Consider the following 11,236-nt stretch of genomic DNA (forward strand, 5'->3'; position numbering starts at 1 on the left):
AAACAATTTTGATAAGAAACCAAGTAGCACTCTCTCATTTTATTAAAAGTGTTATAATTATAATCAATAAATTAGCTGATTGTATTAAAAATATAAATTTATTTTGTTGTTCTATCTATTGAGATAATTTGTATGATAGAAATTTTTTAATGGGAGTTCTCACACTTTTAATAAAATATGGAAACACTTGTATATCATATTGTGTAAAGCAATATATTTTAATAAAGTGTGAAAACTCTCGTTAGATTGTGATTCATCTACATGATATCATTAATACATAAGATATTGCCTAAATATATTTGTGGGATTTTTTTTTCCAAACATACTATATATTTCTTCTTCTTCTTCTTCTTCTTCTTCTTGTTTTAATATTGTATATGAATTTTATCATTTTAAACGTTATTAAACTTAATAAAACTCTATTTAAGATTGTGGTTTGAAATGCTAAAAGGGTATTAATTACTTAACAAAAACACAATTACATCCTATTTTTCCTTGACAGAATGTGTATGAATGATTTAATGTCATGTTCATTTGATAATTGGCAGTTTTAAAATATATCATTAAAAAGTACTTTGAATAGGTCCACACATTGTTTAGGCAGGAAGCTTAATTTTCAAATGAGATTATTTAATTTATTCTTCCTGTGGGCTTGCTTGACCCCAAGTTTTTTACTTGGTCTACTCTCTACTCCATTATTGGTCTGAATGTGTATTATAACAATAATAATAATAATTTTGAGGTTTGATTACCCAAATTGAATCATCAATATTTCAACTGGCACTTCAATTTAATAATTGCTATATTAGAGTATTCTTAATTGGACCACAACTGTCATATGATGTTTGCATATGCATACAGCACACGCGTACAACATAGAAAATGTAACATTATCTTAAAAGTAGGGTTAGTAAAATGAGTGTTTAAAATACAATTTGATATGTTAAATCCGTCTGATTCTCAGAAATCTAATTCGTAAAAATTCGATATATGGATTGGTGGATTTGATTGAATTAAAAATTTAGAAATCCACAAGTGGTGGATTGGATACATATTTACTTGTATAAATCCGCAAAAATCTACGAATCCACACAAAAATAATAATAAAAAAACTTGTAAATATGACATTAATACTTACTAGTAAGTTAATATATAGTTATATTAACATCATATTATATCTTATCTGATAATAATATAAAATAAAAAATGAGTAAATAAACAAATATAACTTCCTAAATAATAAATTTTCATATACTGATCTAAACAAATGAGATTTTTTCTTTTTTGAGTATTATGTTTTGAAAATTTAAACGTATTTTCTATATTTATTTAAAAAATTAATTTCTTTAAATCTTATTCAATTTTAAATTTAATCGGTAGTAAAATTATTTTTATATTATTTTTTATTTTGTTAGTTCGTAGATTGGACAGAATTAAAAAATTTTTAGTTTGCAAACAAATTCGCAAAACAGTAGATTGGATATGAATTGAGTCAAATCTGCATTCGATAAGTAAATGTGTGAATTGAATTTTACCAATCTGTGAATTGGATTGGATTAAAAATTTATAATCTGTAAAATTATAAATCGGATATGAATTGACGTTCAATCGACAAAATCCTATTTGTGAACACTCCTAGTAAAATCTCTTAGCATATCTCTTATATTGGGTCGGGCCAGTTTTTTTGGGCCAAATCTGAAAAATCTAAACTTATGTGTTAAGTTAAAAAAATTTATTATGTCCTACAAATTTATAAAATACAAAATTTATTCTATTTTTATTAGAATAGTCATTAAAAGTCGAGTTAAAAGGATTTAAATTTTTAAATATATGTTATAAGTGAGTTAAATAAAAATTAAAAGATATGTTTTAATTAAAATAAAATAGGAAAAGGGCGTCTACTGTCTACATTCCAAGATTTAGAGAAATAGTCACCAACACCCACAAGTACCATTATATCTTTTACCTCTATTATTCCAAAAAAATTAACTTTAAAATTTTTTATAAACACAAATATTATATAAAATAATGTAATCCATGCAACAGACTAACAATATTAAAATTTTTTAATATTTTAATAAAGTTCAAAATGTAAATTATTATATTTATTTTAATAATATATTTTTATTTATTGTACGATTTTAAATAAATATTATTATCCATTTTCTCAAACTTTGAGAATGTAAATATCTTTTTTCTAAATATAATTTATTTTTTAAATTTTTTTAGACATTTATTAATTAGACTTTCAGACCAAAATTTAGTTTCTTAAGTAAAATTTGAGTCTGACCCAGAGCACCCAGACTCAGGCCAGCGAGCATTTTCTGTTATCCCCATAAAAACTGTTTTGAGTAATTGACACTCGACATTTTTACGTATTCATCGACACATTACACATCCTGCAAAATGCCAAAATGACTGGTCTGTATAATTTCGAATGGGTTATGTCTATGTTGGAGCAGATCTACGGTGGAGTATAAATCTCAGCCACACACGCAAAGTGATAAATAATAAAAAAAATCATTATAACTTTAATTGTATGGTTATGAAGAGATGCTCTACCTTAGGGCAACTCTATCATAGCCAAACCCTTTCGAATGGCAACTAACAATTTATTTATTTATTTTGGTCTCCTCTAGTGACAATATTTCTACAATTTAGAGGCCAAAATACTCTTTTTCATTATTCGACCATCACGCTGCTGCCAACCAGTTCACCCAGTAAAATCTATTAATATGGTATACAAATTCATGCAATCGAATTTTGCTAAAATCAAAGTTGGGGTATCAGTTTATCTTCATTAATATAAACAAGCTAAAAAAGAGAGAGAGAGAGAGACCAGTTTTATGATCTTCAACAGACAAGAAAATTACTCGATATGCCATGGAGAGAGAGGGAACAATATGAAACAAAATTGAAATGGAGAAGGGGAAATCCATTGCCAAAACTTTTCAATCAGAAGCATGACCAAGTTTCACTAAATGTATCAATTTTTATCTACAACAGTAAAATACAAACAAGCTTCTGCGTTTCAACTTTGATATAAAATTTATTAATGTAAGAAGAACCTTAAATGTCATGAAAATATATTCATAAATACAATAAGATTACCTCATCCTCATTTTACTTATGAGAAATAAGTTTCATATCATATGCAAGGATAAATGATGTTCAATACCCTGAACCATCAGCAGCAGATGACAAGCTTTAGTACAGCAATCTTTGAACCTTTGTATTCTAACTCAAATGCTTATAAATTGCCTAAATTTGGTTTTGCCTGTCGAAGAAACAAAGACCTCAAATTAGAAGGTGATTCATTTAAAATCTTTTCGAGAAGAAGTGACAACCCCCAATAACCAGCCAAAGCAACATATGAAATCCTTTTTAACTCTCATAATTTTACCGACCAAGTCCTACCAATTCACAACATATATTACAACGCAAACAGAGGACGGAGTCTATTGTCCATAACATGTGAAATGACAAAATAAATAAAAAAGGAGGGGGGAAACTAAGTCAACCTCAAAATCAACCAGCCAAGAATAATATATGCAAAGCTTAACTAAATTTGAAAGGTCACCAACCTGATGAAACCAAAAGTAGATGCAAACTATCTTTAAATGGACAATTTGTTTTGAGTGCTTATAGATTCAACTGAATGGTGATAGAGTAAGAATGGCCTAAAAGTTTGCAAAATAAGATACAGCAACAAACTAACCTGATAAAAGGATTAAAAATTAGGCTGCATTATAAAGTCATAAAACACATATGTACTAACCAGACAAAATCAACTCTTAATCCTTAATCTTAATTCATATACATGAAAGGTTCTCTATCCCTCCCCTTTCACTCTCTCTAAGAGAACAAATAGCTAATTCTTGTTAATGGATAATTGAAAAATTTCTTTTTGCAGTTTTTTTCCAGCTATTTTCACAGCTAAAATTAAAAATATAACATTCTCTCTCTCCCTCTCCCTCCATTATGCTTGTCGATTGTCTTTTTCTCACTGTAACTTAGATGTCTTAGATCTTTCCCACACAATACTTTTATGATTACCAGTGTGGTAATACAGTAGTGTCAAGAGAAAACACCATAAAGGCGTTAATGTTTTATATGAACAATGGAGCATGGAGATACAATTTCAAATCCAATTTTATTAAGTATGGTAAAGCAAATAGCATACACCAAAGACGCAATTTTTTTTTTTTTTTTGGTGGCCAGAAAAACCAGGACATTCTGTAATCAGCGAGTTCTAAATCTGGGGACTACACACAGAAGACAATATCTCAATAAATGCAAAAAAAAAAAAAAAAAACAAAGAAAAAGCTGTACATTCAAGGGGAAGAGGCACACCTTGGAGAAGACAAACATGTCGACAGAAAATAGCATACACCAAAGACGCTATTTTTTTTTTTTTTGGTGGCCAGAAAAACCAGGACATTCTGTAATCAGCGAGTTCTAAATCTGGGGACTACACACAGAAGACAATATCTCAATAAATGCAAAAAAAAAAAAAAAAAAAACACAGAAAAAGCTGTACATTCAAGGGGAAGAGGCACACCTTGGAGAAGACAAACATGTCGACATATTTGAGAAGCCAGCAAAAACATTTGAATACGATTTGGTCAAATATGAAAAGTTGTTTATTGGAAGCAGAGCTGGCACTTGTTCACCTTTCTTCAACAGTTCTGGTAAGTTAAGCCTCTGCAGGGTCAAGACAACCCTGGACTCCTTCCAGATGAAGGCAAGTAGACCATTTTGTGTTACAAAGAGGGAACCAGGCTTTGAGCCTGGATATCTGAAACCATACCCATTAGCAATACCCTCTCCTACAAAAGCATGCTTCACATTCACAGGACAAGAATCTGCATCAGTATCCCAAGGAAATGGATCCAGTGAAGGCTCATCGACATTAACTATGAACATTGCTGAGCCATTTGGATGCAGAACATAGTGCGTGCCTTCCAAAATTTTGGTTGCAATGAGAAGTCGTTGCCCTCGGGACTCCTCATAAGAGAGCAGAAGGAAGAACAGAGCTTTGCCAGGCTTATCTTCAGAAGGTCTCCCAGGTGGCCAACCAAATGTCCCTCCCCAAAGGCCAGCATACTCTTGGTCGGTTCTTGGTGCCTGCATGGGGAGCTTGTAAAGAGCAAACCGACTGTCATGCATGTTCGGCCATGCTCGATACGATGATAACTTCATAGTGCATGCATGCAATGTTAAACCTATTGTATCTCCTGATTTGAGAAACTGGTGAAGTAGTTCATGCCTGTTCTCACTGGCTGAAGAACTATTCCTTGAAATTGTACAAGTACCATTAATTGAACCAGATCTGCCTAAAATCTGTCTAAAGCTATTTCTAAAATACCCACCAAGAGTTTTCGACTTGGTGAGATGTTTGTGACCATGATCTCCACTGAGTGTACTACGAACACTACTCCAAATATCAAGAGTCTTTCTGATTTCACTCAATTCCAATTGAGTAGGATCAGAAAGCAGTTCAGGGCCTGCCTTCCAGTCAATATCATCTCCACCAAACTTGAAAATTTTCAGAAGAATTGATCTCCTCTCCGACAATAACACCATATCCTTCCGAAAATTCTCCACATCATCCCTAAGCTGAGGAAATAACGGCCTACTTTCCAAATCAGATACCTTTAGACGAACTTGGCTGGTTACAGTCTCAAGCAACTTTCTTCTGTCACTGAAAGCCAACTTGCTGAATGGCACCGCTTGCACTGGTTCACTCTGTTCTAACACCCTCTGGGACCTTGACAATCCACTATTTGACCTAGCAACTTTCCGTGATATCTCTTTCTCAGGATATTGAACCAGGCTGCTACTCTGCAATAATTTACCTTGATTTTTTTGTTGCGTGGGCTCAACTTCAAGCAATAACACATTGCAACTCCTCTCAACAGCCTTTATTAAGCCAGGATACAAGTAGTCATGTCCCTTCTCTCTTCCATGTAGAAAAAATATGGTTGACCCATCAAAGTCAGCAATAATTTCAAACACCGGAGCCCATAAGATCGGACCATCCTCAACTCCTAACGGTCCAAGCTCTTGAGGTATTATCCGGCACCCAACAACAGAAACAAAACCAGGCATGACATATACTACATTGCCAAGCTCAGGATTCTGGTGAACCCAAATTCCAATTAAAGGCTTAACACTAACGAGGAAGCAGCAAAGTGCCTTATAAGAAGAGACCCCTTTTCTCCATTCAATCAGTTCTTCATGAGGCAAAATCCCCACCATATCACATTGAGTGAGCCAAATTTTTTCAGAGGCCACAAGTGAACATAGACTCTTGCAGCATACACTAAGATTACATAAGTCCCTCGGGAACAAAAACCGCGATATAATTGAAAATATATCATCAGGGAGAGCTACAAGCAAGCTCAACCCACAAGATTCAGACAACATATCAAAATTCACTTATTATTACGAAATTTCAAATTCCAGCTGCAAGATTTATTCACGAAAACAAAAAATTAATCACTGCCCATGAAAGGCTTCTTGTTCATAAATTGAAAAAAAATGAACCCAGAAACTAAAATCAAATTCTTCAATTCTCACCTGAAAACCCAACTGGGTAAATCTCAGATTTCTGAAAACTGGAGCGACTTATGGGATGAGAGAAGAAATATGAGGAGAAGCTCTCAGATTAGAGATGAAGTAAAGTCATCGCCACAACCCATTGAATCAAAGACTCCAAGTCTACACTTGACTTGAGAGTCCTCAAATTCATTTCATATTCCATTTTTTTCTTTTTTATTTTAAACTTTTAATTTTTAATATTATCAATTTACGATTAATAAGCTTTTTCCCCCGGGGTCCAGCCAGCCAATATTGAAATTGAGTTCAGCTTAAAGCGGAAGCCAGGCCAAGCCTCAAAAGTCCAAACCTCTCTCCCACTCTTTCTCCCATGATTCTCATTTCTCAACATCCATTCGCTAAACGTTTTATGTGGGCCATCATTACGTATGATTGCTGGTATACTTGTTTTAATTTGCAAGAGAAATTATATATTTGCATTAGGTCATTTACTGTACTTTTTACTACTTTGCCTTTAGGGACCTATATGGTGTAAATGGACAAAGTATAGTCATACTTGAAAATTCATTAGAAATTAAGGACTGATAATTGACGCTTTTTATTTTTCGTGAAAAGTTTTTGTAAAACTGTACTTGCTGCGATTATTTGCCTACTGACTTGCCAAACGTTTATTTGACTTTTTTTTTTTTGTTGTTAGCAACATAATCTCGTTGATTCTTTTTAATTGGTGATAGTTAAGGTTGTGCACATGTTAATCATTGATGCCACCAAAAAATTGGCACTAGGCCTAAAGGCCGGGCCCAGTCCACAAATATGTTTGTAATTGTGAACCCCAGTTTTATATTAGGTTAACTAGTTCGAAGAAGTGGATATACCTCTGTAGGGCCCAATTTATGCTGAATGGAGAACTAATCACCTTATTTGGTTATTATATTTGACTCCATGAAATTATCTTACTAGCACCCGTTTTTTAATTTATCTTATTATTTTTCAAAATTACCTTTATTAAAAATTTTTATTTTTATTTTATTTTATTTTCTCTTCGCCTATCTCTCTAACATAACTATAATTCCCACCACTATCTCAATCAACAAGAAGTCATCACCACCATTGGCCACTACCACCTATCTTCTTCACCATCAACCATCACCTCCACCAACATATAATGAGTTTTAATTTTATGAACAAGTGAGTTTTTCTTCAATTTTATGAACAAGCGGTGGGTTTTATTACCATTGATGATATTGGTTTTGATTGTGTATGACTGTATGATAATTTAATTTTTTTTTTAATTTCAATTTGGGATTCAATTAGAAATTAATTTTCGATTCAAATTATGAATCAATTAAAAAAAAATGACAGAGATTGAAAGCATAAGAGAGAAGAAAAACATTGATTTTTTTTTTATAAAATAATTTTGAAATAAATAATATTAAATTAAAAGTAGGGACTAGTGTGATAAATTAAGAGACTTGAATATCACCACTCGCCAATAAAACCCATGCTAATCCAAGGTCCACAAATCAAGATTATCACAGGATAACTAGTACTGAACCAGGCCTAAAACAAAACCATTAGAAGATCCATACAAACCCTAATTTCGTCCAAATACCTAACCTACTCCTACAAGATAGATAGCTTGACAGCTAAGCAATGTAATCCAACCTCTATAAGGACACATATCCTTTTAAAAAAAAAAATCACAACTCCTAATCCACATACCTTGAAGCTTAGATTTCGAGCTATGTCTTAAGAAAGAGGTTAATTCATCACTATTGATTTAAAGAATTTGTCAAAGGATGGGAATATTTTCATCCCGTAATTTGTATAAATCTACCTTATTTAAAAAAAATAGTTAAAAAAAATCACATTATTTTTAAAAATTTAAAAATAAAGAAAATGAGTTAAACAATCAATCAATTAGAACCTTTCCTTCACATAACTCTCTTGACAGTTGTTGACCACTAATATTATTTTAACATAAGAGTGATGTTATTTGAACTCGCTAAACTATAAATCAAACCTATTTTTGAAAATAATTTGTAATTATTAAAATACCCCTAGAAACTGTATTACTATTTTAATTTATAGATAAAAGATTCAAATGAGTAAAAACACTTTTTCATGCAAAAATTATTATTTTTTTTAGAAAATCTTTTAGAAAGCCCTTGCAAACCCTAATTTCGTCAAAAATACCCAACCTACTCCTATACGATAGATAGCTTGACAACTAAGCATGGTAATCAAACCTCTATAAGGACACAAATCCTTTTTAAAGAGGGGGAAAAAAGAATCACAATTCCTAACCCACATCTCTACCTTAAAGTAGGAGTGTTCAAAATTCAATCCAATTTGCTCAATCTGTCTAATCTGCAAAAATTTGATTGTAAAAAGTTCAATTTGTAGCTTGATGGATTGCATTGGATTGAAAATTTAGAAATATGCATTTGTTGGATTGAATATGAATTTACTTATGTAAATATGCAAAAATCCACGAACTTGAGAAATAAAACAATATTTGTTTAATTAAAAAATAAAACTTGTAAATATGACATTACTACTTGCTAATAAATAAATAAGTTAAAATGTAGTTATATTAACACCATATTATATCTTACAACAAAAATAGCTTCCTAAACAGTTAATTTTCATAACTAATTTTCATGTATTTATCTAAACAAATGAGATTTTTTGTTTTCAATGTTATATTTTGAAACTTTGAATGTATTGTTCTACCTTTATTTAAACAATTAATTTATTTAAATCTTATTCAATTTTGAATTTAGTCGGTAGTAAAATTATTTTTATTTAATTAGTTTGTGGATTAGACAGAATTAAAAGTTTTTAATCTGCAAACAAATTCGTAAAATGATAGATTGGATATGGATTGGGTCAAATTTACATTCAATCCACAAATGTATGGATTGGATTTAGATTGGATTGAAAATTTATAATCTGTAAAATAACGGATTGGATATGCATTGATGTCCAATTCACAAAATTAGATGCACAAACACTCCGACCTTAAAGCTTAAGTTTCGAGCTATATCTCACAAAAAAGGTAAAATCATCACTAGTTATTTAAAGAATTTGTCAAAGGATGGGAATATTTCCATCCCACAATTTATATAAACATATCCTATTTAAAAAAATTATTTACGAAAAATTCATATTATTTTTTTTCGACATTTAGAAATAGAGAAAAAAAAGTTTAAACAGTCAATTAATTTGAACCTTTCTTTCACTAACTCTCTTGACTATTGTCGACCATTAATGTTGACCTAACATAAGGGTGGGACTATTAAAACCTACCAACCTACTCACCAAACTTATTATTGAAAACAAATTTTAACTATTAAAATATCTCTAAATTAAATCAAAATTATGGACACTAAAATATACCAAAGAAAAAATAATTTTTTATTAAGAAAATTCATAAAAATTGCATGACTGTTTTGTTTTATAGATAAAAAATTCCAATGAGTAAAAACACTAAATTTATACAAATTAGTAATGATGAATTCTATACGTGAGGATAAAAACAAAAAAAAAGACACCAATTTCGTGTGGCTATTTGTTTAGAAAACAGAAAGGTGCTAAAAAATAATATATTGTTGTTGTGTGTGTGTGTGTGTATAGAAATGTTGTTGGGTAGTTTTCATTTGGGAACAGAATAAGAAGACAATAGAAGAAACAAAACAAAATGAAATCACTCCAAGTTGAAGTATTAAAGAACTTGGTTGATTTTTCAGTCCTAAAATTTAAGCAGTGTGATACGAGATTAATTTTGTTGGTGCAACAACCCGTGCAGGCACTTAGATAATTTTTAGCACAAAAGTTGCTAAGCAAGCCTAGAGAACTTCTCAAACTAGCTAAGCAAAGATGTTTGCGAAAATGTTAGAGAGAAGACAATAAAATTGTCAAAGTGAATTTTATTACTTCGAGAATTTACAAGAGAGCTTTTTACAAGAGTGCTTGAGTTGCTTGTGTGCCGGTGTGGTTGTGTGTGATAAACAAAATGGTGGGTGTTAGGCTCTGTTTATAGAGTTGGTTGCCTAGCTCTTAAAGCTTCCTAGCAAGTGGTACAACTTGCCTAAATATCTCATAGGACTAGAATGCAAAAATATAGAAATTTTTAGGCAATTACAAATTGTAGAGAAATTTAAAATTTGGGCCGGGCTTGTTCACTTGTTGAGTGCACTACAGTTGGCTAGTTGTGTGAGGCGGGCCACTGCTGAGCACACTCTACTGTTAAGCGCAGACTACTTATAGGCGGACTTTTACTGAACGTATCGGTGCACGCCAATTTAGCCTCTATTGGTGGAAAATTTGAGCAGATCGTGACACGTAGCTCTATATTTGCTCACAAGGGAGAATCTATTATTAATGAATTTATCTTTATCATCATTACTGAAAAAATTAGTGTTTTTTTATTAATTATAGGAAAAATTTACTCAACATGAATTTCATACTGCAAGAATTAATAATGAGCCATACAGTTATGGGATTTTGATGAAAGGAAAAATAAGTTCATAAAAAACTGCATCTATATGCATTCATAAGATCTAAATCAATTAATAGGGGTTTATAAATGAATTTAATGAATAAAAACACTAATTTTATATAAATTGAGTTCATTAAAGATATATTGGGTATTTAGGTGGGTTTGCTTAAG

General features: G+C 31.3%; 1 protein-coding gene across 3 annotated transcripts; it reads right to left on the reverse strand.

The window, feature by feature from the left end:
* Positions 1 to 2,914: 2,914 nt before the first annotated feature.
* Positions 2,915 to 6,901, reverse strand: LOC102618452 (F-box protein At5g39450). Of its 3 annotated transcripts, none has more exons than XR_008056679.1 (3): positions 4,562 to 6,900; positions 4,354 to 4,471; positions 2,915 to 3,277 (listed from the first exon to the last, which is right to left on the reverse strand). XR_008056679.1 is itself a non-coding variant. In XM_006465044.4 (3 exons), the coding sequence occupies exons 2-3, from the start codon at positions 6,427 to 6,429 to the stop codon at positions 3,262 to 3,264; spliced, it is 1,884 nt and encodes a 627-aa protein (XP_006465107.1). In that variant the 5' UTR covers positions 6,430 to 6,468; positions 6,583 to 6,900; the 3' UTR covers positions 2,915 to 3,261. The 3 variants fall into 3 exon arrangements, 2 of the variants coding, with proteins under 2 accessions (XP_006465107.1, XP_006465108.1); XM_006465044.4 differs by lacking the exon at positions 4,354 to 4,471 and having other exon boundaries at positions 4,562 to 6,468; positions 6,583 to 6,900; XM_006465045.4 differs by lacking the exons at positions 2,915 to 3,277; positions 4,354 to 4,471 and adding an exon at positions 4,135 to 4,265 and having other exon boundaries at positions 4,562 to 6,901.
* Positions 6,902 to 11,236: the final 4,335 nt, after the last annotated feature.

The sequence above is a fragment of the Citrus sinensis genome, chromosome 7 (genome assembly GCF_022201045.2).
Source record: "Citrus sinensis cultivar Valencia sweet orange chromosome 7, DVS_A1.0, whole genome shotgun sequence".
NCBI classification, from domain to species: domain Eukaryota; kingdom Viridiplantae; phylum Streptophyta; class Magnoliopsida; order Sapindales; family Rutaceae; genus Citrus; species Citrus sinensis.